Raw genomic sequence first — 17,529 nt, 5'->3', positions numbered from 1 at the left:
AAAATGATAAAGGTGTTGTGATAGGAACATAGCCCACATACAGTTAAGTGTAGAGGATGTTTTTCATATTGAAATCAATGTCAGTAAACTCTCAGAAACCATTGAATTAACAGTGGCAAGATGTTTTTCAAGCAGCTTGCCAAAACACTACAAATAATCAGTCAATAGCACCACACACACACACACACACACACACACACACACACACACACACACAAAAAAATCAAACGTGATGAAATTCCACACTTAAGTTAAAGGTTACTGTTCATGTTCAAATCAAGTACTTTCAAATCTTATCTCTTATCATTCAGTACATCAGTCCCAAATACCAGCCACAGAGACTGGTGAATGAAAACAGATGTTTAATCAACTTACCAAGGTTGATCCAGCACTTTATTCCTGATGTCAACAGCTGTGTATGGGTGTATTTTTAAAACTGAGAATAAAATCTGTCCTGTGTCTCAGTGTGACTGCAGGTGTCTCACTCCCCACCCTCCTCTCTTTGGCATTGAAAGCTTTCACAGAGGTGTGTCACCTTGCACAGTTCCGCCCAGTCTACCACCCCACCTTAGAGATAAAAATATTTACTCATTCGTTCTACTGTACACCCACATACTGACAAGTGTGCATAATTTACATTTTTTTGACACACTTTGGGGCAACTGTGGTGTGCAGAGGTGCAGCAAACAGTGGTTATGTCCTTTACTGTATTTCTTATGGGATTTTGGGGGGATTTGCCAAGGTGGGGGTGGGGGGTGTGGAGTTGGGATTGAAAAAAATTGGAAAGTGGGGTGTCACATTTCATAACAGTCCTTAACTGGAGGTCGACAAGCCTCCAGTTGATGCACCAATAGAGGAGATAGGAGGAGCCAGGTGGAGTGACAGTAAGGAGGGTTAGTGCTTGACTTTGGTTTGAGGACATCTGGATAACTTTTCAGTAATCTCTACTGTTTGACACCACGAGGTATTTATTACCTTTTTAATACATGCATGCTAGTATATGTGAGTGACTAGATTACACTGTAGCGCTATGGGGTTGGTAATGGTGTGTTTTGTTTACCTCCATAACTGGCATACGTGGCAGACAGTGTATGTGTGTGTGTGTGTGTGTGTGTGACTGGTCAGTGCAGTGTAGATAAATGTCACTCTTCCAGGTCAGTGTGACTTTGGTGACACCTCTGGGACTTTGATGAAAATAAGTAGTTTAATAGTTTTGTACATTATAATCATGAATGCGGGTAGAGTGGGTCTCCATTGGAGGAAGTGACTTAATTCAAGTTGACTTGAAAAGTGTTTGATGATAGGAGTCTACTATTGCATCAGCTTTCATGTCTTTTTCCCCTATTAACTAAAATGTGAAAACGAAACCGTGAATAAAGAAAGAAAAACTGTCACAAATTAAAATAGAGAAAGTAAATATTTGCCACGTGTTATGTTTGACATTCAGGGAGGCGTCAACTGATTCAGCTTTTCTTCAACATTGTCAACCTTACCATTTAAAGTGATGTGGTTTCAACTTTTTTTTCTACAATAAGTTGCTGTGGTCCAGTTTTTACTGTTGGACTGAATCCTTACCTGGCATCACACAGCCTCGCATGTCCTATAACGAACAGGGACTTTAAGAAAGTTTATGCTACGTTCAAGGCCCTTCGTGTATGTGGGCACAAATGGTTGCAAATATCTGTCGAGTTGGGTCTTCATTTAAATGTTCAACAGTCCCTTTTCATTACAACAGTGGTGAAAAGTAACTCGACTCCTGAACTTTCATTTTTTTACTTCAATGTATCCATTCTCTGCACGGTATTCTTCTTCACTATTTACAATTCAAAAGGAAACATTGTACTTTTTTATTCATGAGAGCTATATTAATGCTAATATTACTTAGTTTAAAGTTCAAGATATTGTGTACTACAAATATATAAGACAAATTTATTTATTTAAAATGTGATAAATAATGTAACTATTTCACTTCCCTAATCAAAGTAATGTAACTTATTATATTTGATTACTTTTCTAACGAATGTTTTCAGTTTGTTTTTTTATGGACACTGGCATGATTTATAAGGGAGATCATTTCTTATACAGCAAGATGTATCTCTATTTGAAAATGTATTCATTAGTTCATGTAGATTTTGGAATATAAAATAAAGATATTTGATGGAAAAAGCCAAAAGTATGGCATGGGCTTAATTGGTACTGTGACACAATTTAAGCCCATGTGTGTTCAAAATAAGGTCCCTGTCATGATTTATTAACACAATATAAAAAATTATTTCAAATCATTAAAAACAGCAATATTGAATTCAGTAACATGTTAAGTATTAAAAAATTAGGAAAAAACTCTCTTCCTGAGCTAAAGGTCTGACTTCAGATGTAGCCCCCTTTGTAATCATCAACATTGTAATTATTACAGTTACATTTATTTTGTAATTAAATTGCATAACGCCACTACATTTTATTTTACACATGATGATTTTATATACGTTTTTGTTGGTTTGGGGCAGTAAGCAGAACAAAACAAGCAATTTAAAGTGGGAATTTCGTTGACGATTAATCGATGAATTGTAAAAAATCGATAAGGTAAATAACAATATTTTTTACAGCCCGTGAACGCAGCATAGGGGTGGGCCATTGTGTTGCATCACGCGGAAGAAACAAAGCCACGACTACTACACTAGACCGCGATAATACACGCTGTGGAGGCGGTAAGAGAATAAACACATTCAACGCATCATATATTATTGGTCTTATATGTCTCTTTATAAATTTGAACATCTGCATAATTGTATCATTTATGTTAGTGTTAATGTGAGGGACAGAAACGGAAGAAGATATTAGTACAGTGACAGTCAACACGTGCTCATTTCCTCCTGTGAGCGGACGTACAGGAGGATAAAAGAGAAAAAGGATGATCATCGACACTAACTTATCGGTCTTTCTAATTCTGCATTCTTCAAACATTTGTTGGTGGTCAGGTCAGTTTGGTCTGTGTTTGGTTTAAACATCCGCATTTGGATGCTGAACTGACTCCTACATGGTTTAGATGCCGCGCCAAGACTCAACCTGCTATAGTTATTTATGAAGATAATGGTGATATGAACATTTGAAAGGATCTGTCTCATTGTGTAGCTACTTGTTCAATGACAAAGAAGTTGAATGTATTGTGAAGTTTATGAGGACATAGATGTTTGCAGGACTCGTCCAGACTAATCAGGGATTATTTTACACCTGCGTTTCCCGGTAAATGCAATTAGTGTAATTAACCAGCTGATTGGATAGAGGACTGCTCATATGTACAATAATATGCCAGGTTAGCCTCATAGGTATAAAAGGGTTGGACAAAATATTAGAAACTCCTCTCTGTATATCATAAATTAATTGAAAACCAAACTTTAATATAACCTGATTGTAACATGTAATGCAGGACTGTTGTCATTAGTTTTTGCAGGTGTATCTAAACTAGGGCTGCAACTAACAATTATTGTCATTACCGATGAATGTGTTGATTAAATTAATCTGTGGATCCATTAGTTTGGTCTATAAAATGTCACGAAATGGTAAAAGATGTCAGTTTCCCACAGCCCAAGGTGACATGGTTGAATGTTTTGTCTGAATCCACAGTCCATAACCCAAAGATGTTAAGTTTATCTTCTCAGAGGACTAAAGAAACCAGAAACACTCACATTTGAGAGGCTGGAATCAGAATTTTAAAATTTTTCTTCTCAAAAAATGACTCAAAACAATGAATCTATTACCGACTTAGTTGGCAATTAATCCATTATTAATCGTTGAAGCTCTTATCTAAATATGCCACTGGGTGTTAACATATCCACACCCACCATTGCCACCACCAGAGTGGATCAATTAACAGTATAATTAAATGTGTTGGAGTCTGACTAAGGCCACAGTGGACTGATCAGCATCTGTTGAACAGTTTATCAGTTGTGGAAAAATCCTCATAAATCCATAAAAACCAGCAGTGGCTCTTTATTCATTTGTTTTGACTCGAGTGTCTTTATTATTTTCTTTTGCCTCCTCTTGTGATAGATGGAGAAGCAGCCCTTGCCCACTGACGATGACAAGACAGGAACCACTGAGTCAGAAGTCGATGGCTACGCCGGTGAAGAGAGCCAGCAGAGCTCGTCTGAGCCCCCCGCTCGAGCTGGATGGAACAGTAAAATAGAGTATTTTTTGGCTCAAGTGGGTTTCAGTGTTGGGCTCGGCAACGTCTGGAGGTTTCCATATTTGTGTCATCAGAATGGAGGAGGTAAGATCTATTCATGTCATCTGAGCTTGCTGGAGTTCAGCATACACGTCAGCAGAGTCGTCATCACAGGATGAGCATGTGATTAAACAGAGACTATTAATACTAGACTTATGTATGTGTATTTATAAAAGCATGTAAATCCATTAACTACAAACTATTTTCCTCCAAATATGAACAACACACTATTTAGCATATTGTGTAGAGATGTAGAAACTCTGTAAACAACACTAAGCACTGCTGCCCCAAGGTTTGATGTTACAGCATCTGGTTTCTATCTGTTGTCAGAGGCAACAATGTAAACTGTAACTGTGGAATCATTTATCACAATTTATCACATTTTTGGTTTCCTACTGCATCAAGTTGAAGTTATTGTTCAGCTTTAATAAGGCTTGCTGTCAGTTTGTCTACGAATGGATACTTATGAAACAGTTGAGTTACCAGCTTTGCATTTTTTGTAGATGAAGAGAGAAATCTGCATGAAGTATATTTTTAGTAGGATTGGGGGGAAGACATATTTCCAATAGAACGTAGTATTGCAACACTCCTGCTACTTTTTCTATTTTTGTTCAGTTTCAAATGGAGTGAAGTACTTTCTGACTGCCAGTCACCTTGTCTCCTCAGGTGCTTTTCTCCTCCTGTATGTGCTGCTGATGCTGGTCGTGGGTATTCCCCTGTTCTTCCTGGAGCTGGCAGCCGGTCAGGCTATTCGTCAGGGCAGCATCGGAGTATGGAAGTACATCTCCCCCAAGCTCGCAGGGATCGGCTACTCCAGCTGTGTGGTAATTTATTACTTATTACTCAGTTCTTGATTTTTTTAATGCATTCCAGGTGTCAGTAGGAGTAATTTTGTAGTAATATTCTGATTTCCAGATTGACTTTTGCCAACAAGGTCACAAAAGAACAATGAAGTAGTTGTTCAAATAACAAATATGATGGTGTAATAGCTACAAGGAGGGAGACTGTGGCTTTCTTTGGGTTATTTTCTATCAAGGCTATCATTGATGGCAAATATCCTTTTTCCTTTTTTTCCCCTCTTCAATATTAGTAAGCAACTGCAGTCGTACAGAGAGGAGCACTCACTCTTTGATTCTGTGGGACTGACACCCAAACCATATGTATATATTTTAACAGCCCTGCCATAAATTCTACAAAGCTTAAACATTTTCAGTTATTGTTGACATCGTCAGAAAGGAGATAATTCTACTTTATGTTAATTATTGAGGTGGTAGTCCATGGTGATGGTGTAAGAATTGTTGCTAATATTTTGTCCGCACCATTGACATATACAAAGGGGCAAAAATGGTAACCTACTATGATCAATGATAAACTCAAAGTTGAGTTATGGTTGTAAAAGTAGAGTTCATGGCAAAGCTGTTATATTAGATTGTGTATGGTAAATTGTATTTGCACAGTTGTCCTTTTTAAACATGATATAATTTAATTAACCTGATCGTCTTGTTCTCATATGTCCTCAGGTATGTTTCTTTGTGGCTCTCTATTACAATGTGATCCTCGCATGGAGTCTCTTCTACCTTGGGAACTCGTTTCAGTCCCCTTTACCATGGGAACAGTGTCCTCAACAGGGGAATTTAACGGGTAAATGCACAGCTTAAAAGTTTGAAAACTGACAAGCAGCAGTAAAGAACAGTTAAACACATTAGCTCAACTTTTTTCTTTTTTCTTTCTTTTTCCACATTAGTGCAGGAATGTGAAAAAAGCTCCCCTACCTCATATTTCTGGTACCGTAAAGCTCTGGATATCACAGACTCAATTGATGAGACGGGCTCATTCAACCCCTACATCGTCTGCTGTCTGCTGGTGGCCTGGACCATTGTGTGCCTGGGAATGTTCAAGGGCATCAAGACGTCTGTCAAGGTAAGTCTGATCTGTTGTGGCGCCTTGATGTCAGAGTGCTCATTTTTACTATTAAGGGAACTGTGCCAATTGAAAAAAGTGTGGTTGTTTTAGCTGCTCTCTCATGTACTTCTGGAGTTGTGATGGTCAGAGGCTTTAACCCTTGTGTCGTCCTCCCGGGTCAAATTGACCCCATCTCTTTTGACTATTCCTTCTTTCCTTCCTTCTTTCTTTAATGTTTCCTTCCTTCCTTCACCTCCACCCTTCTTTCTTTGCTCCATCCTCCTTCCTTCCATCCTTCCTTTCTTCCTCCCGCCTTACTCCTTTCCTTCCTTCCTTCCTTCCTTCTTCCTTCCCTCCTCTTTTCCTCCTTACTCTTTTCCTTCCTCCCTCCCTCCTTACTCCTTACTCCTTACTCCTTTCCTTACTCCTTTCCTTACTGCTTTCCTTCCTTCCTTCCTTCCTTCCTTCCTTCCTTCCCTCCTCTTTTCCTCCTTACTCCTTTCCTTCCTTCCTCCTGTCCTCCCTTCTGTCCTTTCTTGACCTGAGGACAACAGGAGTGGTTAAACACAAACTACCAGTTACTAGATGAGTTACTACTTCACCAATTGAAATGACTGGCTTTATTTTACCTGCATTATAATGAAGCAAGACTTAATATATGATTATGATAATATAAACTCTGATATGCATTGAAAATGGTACAGTGATTTTCTGTGATAAATGTTAAATAGTCGGGTTGCTAAAAATACCCTTTTTTGAAAGTTAGCATCATTTAGCAAAATAAGAATGTGGTTAAATTGAGTTAGTTAAATGTGACAAGATCTTCATTCACCTTACTGAAAACTACTGTTAGTGAGTTGTATGGTGAGCTACACTGTTGGGTCAAATCCTCGTCAAGTGTTTGCTTTAGATTTCATGGTTCCTTTGCGTGATGGAATCTCAGGAATGTTTGCCTGTGTCGACCCACTTTAAATAGCAATATCCACATATTGTGTCTTTTTAATTATAAGTAGAGTTTTTTTAATTAGTTTTTTTTTTGGTTTGTTTTGCAAATGAGTGTCAACCAATATTTTTTCACGTAAAGCTTCCAACAGTTTTCTCTAGATGGCATTAGTGGTCCAGTAGTTGTTTCAACAGTTTAATCCTGCCTGGAACAAATCTATCAGGAGGAGGGGTGTAACAACATATTATTTACTGTAATTTATGTTGTTGCTTTCATCTGAAGGGGTAGTTTAATCCTGCACAGGCTGACATCAGGTGTTTCACACTATTACTGACTTAAGCACCTGGCATCTTGATTACAAGGACCATATGTTCAGTGTGTAATGAGCAGTAGGAATTACACTTCAGACTGGAAGAAACTTCAGTCAATGTTGTGGGGAAAATGTGGTTAGAGTGGCAAAATGAGTAGGATTTATATAAGAACAAGATGAAAGATTGCACACACATATAGATTCAGAATTGAATGTTGTGTTTAAAGTGGGCAGATTAATTTACATGTTAATATGTCATGTTTTGTCACTTCCTAGGTGATGTATTTCTCCTCCATCTTCCCTTACTTGGTGCTGTTCTGCTTCCTTGTGCGTGGACTCATGCTTGATGGGGCCCTAGATGGAATCAAATACATGTTTTACCCCAAGGTATTTGCAGATTAAAAGCAGTCTGAATCTAGAAAAGGAAGACAGATGTGGATATTTTCATGATACATCTGTTCATACATTTTCAGCTAAAAATCTGGGCAGACATACAGGTGTGGCGGCAGGCAGCCACGCAGGTCTTCTTCGCCCTGGGCCTCGGCTTCGGGTCCATCATCGCTTATTCCTCCTACAATCCCAAGAACAACAACTGCCACCGTGATGCCTTCACCGTCTCCTCTATAAACTTCCTCACATCCGTGCTGGCCACCCTGGTGGTGTTTGCTGTGCTCGGCTTCCGCGCCAAAAATATGGCCATGAAATGTATAGTCAGGTATGTTTAAATATCACATTGATCTGTATCTGGACTATAGGGGTGCAGTGATTAATCCATTTCACTATTAACTGCACTTTAAAATGTCACCATTTTTAACCTTTTTAAAGGCTCAGTCACACCAAGTGTTTCTGTTCTCACTTTAAAAAAAAAGGACATTACGGTTATTTTTCTATGAGCAGCGATTGTAGTGTGAGGAAAAATTAACCTTTGTGTCGTCCTTCCGGGTCAAATTGACCCCATCTGTTTTTACTCTTCCTTCTTTCCTCCTTCCATCCCCTTTCTTCCTACCTTCTGTCCTTCCTTCCTCTTTCCTTCCCCCCTTCCTTCCTTCTCTTTCTTTCCTCTCTCCATCCCCTTTTCTTCCTTCCTTCTGTCCTTCCTTCCTCCTTCCCTCCTTCTTTTCTTCCTTTCCCTTCTTCTTTCCTTCCTTCCTTGTGATTTTTATCCATCCATAGTATTGTGAAATTAATTTAATAAAGTGTAATAATTGTGAAACTGATTTCATATTGACATATAATATCTGATATACAGCATATTTTCATGGTTGTATATTCTTTTGTCTTTTTCTTAGGAATGTAAAACAGCTGTCAGAGCTGATTAACAGCGGTTCAGTGGACACTATTAGGATACCACGCTTTAACTACTCTGATCCCAGCTCTGTGGCCCTGGGGGACTACAGGGACTGGTTTAAAGAACATGGGAACTTCACAGCCGGCATCACAGACTGCGACATGGAAAAAGAGATGCAGACGGTAAATATAGATTTTAAAATATTGTCATTTTCAAAAACAAAAATGTGACTGATCAGATTGAGGGACATTAACTCTTGTGTTTGTCTTCAGGGTGTGGAGGGGACAGGTCTAGCCTTTATTGCGTTCACAGAAGCCATGTCACTCCTGCCTGGCAGCCCTTTTTGGTCGGCGCTCTTCTTCCTCATGCTGCTCAACTTAGGACTCAGCACCATGTTTGGCACTATGGAAGGCATCCTTGCCCCACTCACAGACCGCTTCAAGACTCTGGCCAACAACAAGACCAAATTCACAAGTAAACAACTCTTTGACCTCTACCATTGTTTTAAGTCATTACTGAATACACTCCAGATAGAGAGACCCAGGACACTGTCATAAGATAGCACATGTAGCTACTTTATGAAAACCTTGATTCTGCAATTCAGTTATTAGACACATCCAGTAAAAACATACATGCAGATTCACTGAATAGATTTGGTTTATTGTTGGTATTTGAACAGTTAAGATTGTGAGAGTTCAGGTATTTTATTAAGAGGAGATACAAAAGGATACAGTTTTTTTTGTCGTGCCTCAGACAACATTGTCACAACTGAAATGCCAACACCAAAATATTTCACTTTTGGCATCACGTTTTTAGGTTCTTCACTCTGTCATGTTGCCAAGTTGCAGCCACTACATCAGTGTTTTCTCATCACATCATCAGTGTATTTTACAGACACCTTTTTAAGCAGAGAGAGGGCAAATTCAGTACAAATCAATGGATGTAGTTTTCCAGGAGAAGCCACAAACCACTGACCATCAGTATATGATTCCACATGCTCTCTTTAGTAGAAGACGATGTGGTTTATCCTAATGTGTCTGTTATGATTTTTCCAGTTTTCAGCTGCATCATCGGCTTTGTGATTGGCCTACTCTTCACCCAGCGCTGTGGTAACTACTTTGTTATGATGTTCGATGATTACTCTGCCACCCTGCCGCTCATCATTGTGGTGGTTTTTGAGACCTTCAGTGTGTCTTGGCTGTACGGAGCTGATAGGTGAGATCTATTTTCAGACTGACTTCTTGAAATCCTGAATTTAATGTTATTCTTAGTTTGAATGTTGGTCATAAAAAATATGGAATTTCTTCTGTCTTTGAAGATTCCTTGACGACATTGAGGTCATGCTGGGCTGGCGTCCCCATGTCATTTACAAGTACCTGTGGAAATACATTTGCCCGCTAGCTATGATGGGGCTGCTTGCAGCCACGACTGTTCGCATGATCATCACACGACCAGTTTACAAGGCATGGAACGAAGCCAAGGTATGGAGAATTTATATCAAAGAGAAAAATGCACCTCTGAAAACATAGCTATCAGAGTTCAATGTTGTATTGTGCTGCTGCATTTATGTTTTTGCTTTTGCAGTCTGAAGAAACCATTTTCTCAGTTAACAAAATGATGAGCAGCTTCAGGCAGTGCTGCCTAAAGACTTGTTGCATCTAGAGTCAACAGATGTTGTTTTTGTCTGCACTTAAAAACTAGCAAATGGTAAAGCAAGCTGTCTCTGGCTTCACTGTTACTTCTATTTCCTACTCAAGGGGAATAATTCATGGTGGATTTCTCTCATTTCACATAGCATGTTCATAGAACTTTTGAAGTTCAGGTTGTTTAGTGATGCAATTGACTTCTTTTTTTTTCTTCAGGCTGCTGAAGAGGAACTGCAGTACCCAGGCTGGGCTCTGGCTGTTCTGGCTTTACTGATCATATTTGCAATGATGCCCACCCCACTGGGCTTCATCCACTCTATCATGCAGGACAGGATGAAAAAAGCATCCAGAGATGCAGAGATCGGTCGGTACAGCATTGTTAGTACTGATGACAAGTGTGAAACTCCCATGACTGACATGTCAGAACTAGAACAGAGAAACGGGGCAGCTAGTTCCTTATCTTAAACTTTGGACTTTTGATGTTACACAGTGAGAAATGACCTTCAGTATGCAGATACAATTTTAGTCCCATATTTATTTAATGTGGAAAAAATGAATTCCAAACAACTCTACATTTTACAATTGTTCAAATCAGTGAAAACAATATTTTAGTTTGCAGTATAAGCCATAGACATCACATCATGATGTACTTCATCATTTCAATTAATATCCTAAAAATGATGATTTTAAATAATAATAATAAATCATCAATTCTTTCCTTACATTTTCTTATGGACAGACTTACAGTATGTTGTAAATATATTTTTTAACCCTTTTATAATTTACATTCTTTTTTTTATTGCACAGTAAATTACAGGTTTTTTTTAAAAACTGTTTCATGCTGTGTTACTTGTTGGTCATGATTTGAGGTGAGTTACAATACAAACACTGAGGCTGAATTATGACAGCAAAATCATGACTTCACTGTATCTGAGTACATATACAGTGCACATAACACTACACAGTTCTTGTCGATTGCTCATCTCTTGTTGCAGTTGGTGTTACTTAAGTCCAGAAATAGTCAGGATGAGTTGAGCAAATAACTGTACATGTTTTGCAAGACTGTTACACCAAGAGAGGTGACGTTAAATACAGCTACAGTATTGATGCTGTTCACTACACCCAAGCCATAAAACCATGTTTAAAGCTCAAAATATGAAGTACTGTGTCACCAGTATGTGATGTGGCATGCATACACATTTATCATGTAGCTGCACAATCATGTTAACATTTTCCGTTCAAACCAACCTGAAATAGCTGATACATGAGGTATCACACATTTTATTTATTTATTTTTTTCTTGCTTGGGTTTACAGGGATTATCGTACAATCACTAATGTGTTGTTTTGTGATATCATGTCAGACATGGAAAAAAATCAAAGTTCCCATCACCCTGATTTTATAATTGTAATGTTAGGCAATGTTAGGCACACAACAGTAAGTGTGTAGAAAAAACAGTTAGTTAGCATTAGCGTTGTAGAGCACACAGGTACAAGGACTGTAGGCTGCCAGTTTTTTGGTAGCATGGTACAGCTACCATGGAGATTACATTTGAATGTAAATATGTATATAATATGTGTAAAAATGCACCAAGAACAATTGTAATTGAACATGTCAGGGATTGTCTGTCATTTTTTATTTGGAAATCAGAAGTTTGCATGAAGCGCTTTTTTCAGCATGGGTTTAGGAGGAAACAAGCTTAATTTTATAAAGCTATACAAAGCCACTGACCAGATAACATTTGACATCTGTTCTGATTTAACTGCAGTATATGATCCAATTAAGGTATTGATCTTGCAAAAAATATTTTTTTAGATTGAACTGCTTGGCACATTTTTGATAAGATTTCACATTTCTTTTGTATTTTCATAGCCAGTTTGCTGAGAATAAAGATGTCATTTTTTTAACATTTTCAGCAGGTTACTCTGAAATATGAATTGACTTTAATGAACTTGAATGCTGTTGAATGTACGTGTACAAAGTGCCTTCAGATCTAACCAGGCTGATTGAACAAAATGTTAAAAGCATTCCAGCATATGTATAGTTTGAAAAACATTTCTTTTTGTAGATTCCCTTTTAATAGTGTTATTTGTAGTCTGTATAAAAGGAGGAAATGTAATATAATGCCATTGCTATGTAATATATTGTTGCCATTCTTTTTATTAAAATATTTCTTTCAGCACTATATTGAAACATTTTTTCCTGTTACTGTTACAGTTATAATACCACAGCTAATAAGAGGAGTGTTCTAGGTAACACTCATACTATACATTTGTTGGATACAATATGTCATATGTCAATATATTGCTTTATTCTGTCACATATCAAATCTATAGATATTTCATGAAACATTAGTTGACATACAGAGTATTGCTGGTTGGTGATTGTACTTTTAGTTTAGTGTTTTGAATGCATGCAGGTTATGCCAAAATGTCATGATTAGCTAACAGACACCAGCTCCAAAGCAACACATTTAGCAGGTACTAAAAAGAAAAATGTTATTTAAGAGGTGAGAGACAGGAAACTGAGCTGCGTGTGCTTTGGTAATGGATGCAAGATGCTAGAGTCGGGCTGTTAAGAAGCAGTAAATTATCAGCAGTCAGGTACTGAGTGAGTGTCATTCAGATTATTTTGAGAAATTGGCTCAGACAGCTGTATATCACTATAAACAATGTTTTTTGAATATCTGTTCCAGGCTGGCTGAACATGTACTATTGAAGTTATATTGCCTCTTGTGGAATGATCATAGTGTTATTCTTGTCTGTGTTACCTACCTAGCCTGGTAAAATGATCCCTAGAACATCTACCTGGCATGGAGTAAATGCTAATAACTAATACTGAAGGTTCTCCCTTTAAGTCCAACTTGGCACATTTGACTCCCACCCACATTAAAACTGCTTTATTAAATGTGAGGTCACTTAATAATAACAACTGTATCATCTCAATTAATATTGACTATCTCCTGCTCACCAAAACTTGGTTGAAATATACTGATTTATTACATCATTAAATGAGGCTTCCCCTCCCAATTTCTCTTAATTACTTACCCCTAGGCTTTCTGGCTGCAGTTAAGGGTGGCTGTAATTTATAGGGATAACTTAATCTCCAGTACTGTACCTTGTGGTGAATTGTTTTTTAATAACTTGCCTTTCATCATTATAAGCGTTAACCCGCTTTGTTTATTTTAGTTTACAGTCCTCCTAAATGGAACAGCTCCTATATTTCTGAGCTCAGACTCGTCACTGACCATGTTAAAATATGACTGCTACTGTTATCATGGTTCCCTCATATTTAACTGGTAGACACTTCTCTTTTAGTATAGGTGATTCAGTGTCAAGCCCAGCTCCTACCCACTACAGTCCCTCATGGCTCAATTTTAGGTCCCATCCTTGTTTCTCTTTACATGCCCCCTCCGGGTGACAACATACACAACCATAACATGTAGTTCCATTTCTAAACTGACAACTCACCACTTTACCAGCTGATGAATGACAAAACTAGCCTACAAAACCTTCTGCTTAGCACCAACAGCTTAATGGACATTAAAAGTTGGTTCTTAAAAAATGTGATCGTATTATTTTAAAATATGTTTCTACTTTTTTACTTTTTTTTTTAAGGCCTTGTCTGGTTTGGCACCTTCCTATATCTCCAAGCGTCTCTCTCCTTATGACTAAACGTGCTGCTTGAGATCCTCAGGCAAACTGTTGTCCGTTCCAAAGTCACAGCTAAAAACTAAAGGTGATATTTGATGTTAGAGCCCCCAGACTTTGGACTGCCTTGCCTCAGGAAATCCCCCCTCACCCCCCAAAACACACTTGTATTAAGCTGCTTTTAATTCCTGATTGCAAAACTTTTATATCTGTTTTTATTTTTATTGGTTTTACATTCATATTTGTAATTGCCCCTCAAATACTTGCTTTGTTAACTGACACTGTCTTTTTCCCATGACTTAAGTTACTTTAATTTATGTATGTAAATTATTTAGTAACTTTTTAAGTGCTATATAAATCGATGTTTAAGTACTCACCGCACACTTTAGTTATTACTGGGCTTTTCCATTGAAGCATTTGATGATGTCACCCACCTAAAGGTCTAGAGATGCTACAGTTACTGGAGTTAAGAGCATATCTCTAATCATGTTCTCCAGCAAAACATTTCAGTCACCTTCTATGTGTTGTCTATCTGCATCATTATCTACTGGGACAGATGGTTGACACATATCATCTGAGCAGCTGTGGCAACTGCACATTTGAATAAGAGCAACATGAAGATTTGTTATTCTTGGTGACCTTGCATAACACAGGTTGCATCAGAAAATCTGCCTGGTTGGAAATGTTTCATCTCAGCTCTGATGGACTGAAGGAGACTTTTAGTTTGTCTCGCTGTGTCTGTGAAAGTCTGACAGCTCATACTTACATAATAGTTGCAGGTGGACTGAAACATGACGTTCAAGACTATCAAGATCTCTGCTAAAGCAGCTGTTCTATTGTATTGTTTTGACTGGTGAACAGTCTTTGTTTTTCATTCATATCTGTTAGTCCTTGAACAGTTTGAGTGTCCTTGCAGTGCTGTGCTGACTGTGGGAGTGAACACACATACTGTTCTTGTAAAAAAGGTGTTTTAAACCAACCAGCTCAGAGGATCAAATATCAGACTATAAAGAAGACTAAGCAGTATAAATCTGACTTTATATTGAAGTGTGAAAATGACCCTGCTACAAACATGGACCATCCTTTATGTCAAGTTTGTTTTGACAGATTTGAAATCTACCTCTAGAATCCTTCAGGGTATATAAAGGTATTTCCCATATTTAAACAAAATATATAAATGTTTACTAACAGAAATAGTTCTGGATCTTCTCTTCTGGATTAATTTAGTTTGACATGATAGTTGCCATATTATCAGGACTGAAAATGAGAAACTAAGCAGTACATATATGTGTCAGTAGAGAGCTCTGTTGCTCTTGTGTCAGTGCACTTTTCAGCTTGACATCATTGTGTTAGTTTTTAAGATATACAAAATTCAAATCAGCAAGTCATGTTGACCTCAAACTATTTAAGCTTCTATGTAATTTGTCATTTTCACATTAGATATCACAATTTTTATGTTTTTTTAATGTAAAAATATGTTTCAAACCACTATCCTCTCCCTTATTTTTAAAATGCCTGTTCTATCTGCAAAGTCAAGGTTGAAAGAAAGAAATCGTAACACTCATAAAATGTTGTGCCAGAGCCACACTCGTTAAATGACTTCCTTTTTCTTTTGTCTGGCTTGGGTAAGCCTTTTTCTTTATGTGTATGCTTGTGTGGAAGACTACTCTCAGGTGTCCCTTTGGAAATATTACATATCTAGGGAGTTCAGTTGTCTTGGATGCAATCTCACTTCAGTCAGCCAGAGAGGCAGAGAGGACAAGGACCAACACCCGGCAGAGAGTAACACGACATCCTCACTTCGACCTCAGGTAAACAAGGTATTGACAAGATGTATTTAAAATGTTTCCCTTGCATAACATTGTATAACAGTAAATGTATGAGTGCAATATTGACATTGTTAAATAGTTTCAGAGGCCTTTTTCTAGAGCTGGACTGGGTGGAGTTTACCACATACAAGTAGGAAATTATAGCTGTATATATGAAGCTGTAGAGTGTGAAATTACGCAATATTACTGCTTTATACAGCTACTGATGGTGGGTGGGTATTGCAGTCCCCTAACCAGCCCTATTAGCAGTTTGGAGAGAATGCAATGCAAATACTTAACTTTCAAAATAAGTAAACCTCAGCAGAAAACCTTTGAGATAAAAATAACTTGTTTTCATTGATTTTTGTGCAAGTAACTTAATCCTTATTTGTAAGTGTACCGGAGGCTGACCCACATGGCAGGCCTTGCAGCTCTCTGCCTGCTGCTGGTGTTTCCATTGAGCAGTTCCCAGAGCACCCTGCAGTCTGAGCAGGAGATGCGCGTCCATCAGGCCCCAGCAGCACCTCCTCCGCACATACGCGATCTTCTTAGGAAACAGGAAACCACTCATTTGAATGCGAAGCTGACATGTAAGTGTTATTCAAATAAATGTTCAGCACAATTGCAAGAATAAATGATGCAGGGTTAGGTATTATATATTAGGTTTTGGCACAATCATTTTATAGTTTAAGCCCCTCACTTACAGTAGGATTTTTTCTTTCACAACAGATGCCCATGTGGACAAAGACAATGGCAAAGTGGGTCTGTTCATCGCTGCAGCCATGGGGACCTTTGCCTTGATGGCTGCGGTGTACTGTATCTACAACAAGTTCTACACCAAACACCAGTACCTGCACACCCAGCTTAATGAAGACCCAGGTAGTGTGCAATAACACAAAAACACTTTTTATTTGGAGACTGTACCATAGAATTATGAGCATGTGTTTTACAAGGGTGGAGATGGTTAAATTCATCTTCAAAAGGAAGTTAAAGGTTGTTATTGAGTTATAAATTTGAGGAACTTGCAACATCCATGTGAATAATTGCTGTACTGTATGCAGGGAACGACAGGAAGCTGTAAAGACAGTCACTTTTGTCATTTGCCTGTGTATAAAGTGGCCATAGAGAAGTTCTATTTTAAACATGCAAAAATACACTAATCTTATCTGCCTACACTTCAAAGTGACAAACTGCATTATTGAAATGCAAATAAAGTGAATTTTTCATTCAGAGAAAACTGAACTCATCAAAATCTGATCTTTTTGTCTCTCTCATCCTCTGAGAATTTTTTGCTGGTGTTGTAAGACAACACAGTTGTGCTGGGTCATTAAACACAAGCTTGCTATCACGTATAATGTGTCAGCGTGGAACTCACAATGACTTCTTGGTATTGAAGTGTTATTTTACTTCCTGTTCACTGCCATTTGGTGTTGCCAATAAATGATGCTGCATGATGTAGCTTTATATCTAGAAATACAACAGGAAATGTGTTCATACAGATGTGAAGTAAAGATTTTAAAATGCAATGTAACTGTCTTAGTTGTGCATTTTGATATATCCTTTGAGCTAATATGAAAAAAAGTCTCATCTACAAGCTTCAAGTTAAGTTTCTGACATCTTCACCTGCAGATTTAACCTCAGACCCAATGGACCCCCCTGTGTTCTTCCATGCCTCTGCTGGCTCCAGTGCTATAGATGTACGGAGAGCTGGGTACGGCTCACTCTCGGACACTCCATCCATCATCTCTGTCCCCCCCAGC

General features: G+C 38.1%; 1 protein-coding gene across 1 annotated transcript; it reads left to right on the top strand.

The window, feature by feature from the left end:
* The first annotated feature begins 905 nt into the window (after positions 1-905).
* Positions 906-11,042, top strand: LOC128381041 (sodium-dependent neutral amino acid transporter B(0)AT2-like). The gene is made up of 12 exons (XM_053340979.1): positions 906-964; positions 4,048-4,267; positions 4,889-5,046; positions 5,743-5,863; positions 5,967-6,142; positions 7,654-7,764; positions 7,851-8,092; positions 8,667-8,847; positions 8,938-9,139; positions 9,721-9,880; positions 9,984-10,146; positions 10,528-11,042. The coding sequence occupies exons 2-12, from the start codon at positions 4,048-4,050 to the stop codon at positions 10,774-10,776; spliced, it is 1,983 nt and encodes a 660-aa protein (XP_053196954.1). The 5' UTR covers positions 906-964; the 3' UTR covers positions 10,777-11,042.
* The last annotated feature ends 6,487 nt before the right edge of the window (positions 11,043-17,529 follow it).

This window comes from Scomber japonicus, chromosome 20 (genome assembly GCF_027409825.1).
Source record: "Scomber japonicus isolate fScoJap1 chromosome 20, fScoJap1.pri, whole genome shotgun sequence".
Lineage (NCBI taxonomy): Eukaryota > Metazoa > Chordata > Actinopteri > Scombriformes > Scombridae > Scomber > Scomber japonicus.
The sequence above is the reverse complement of the archived record's forward strand: the minus strand, read 5'-3'. Positions and strand labels throughout refer to the sequence as shown.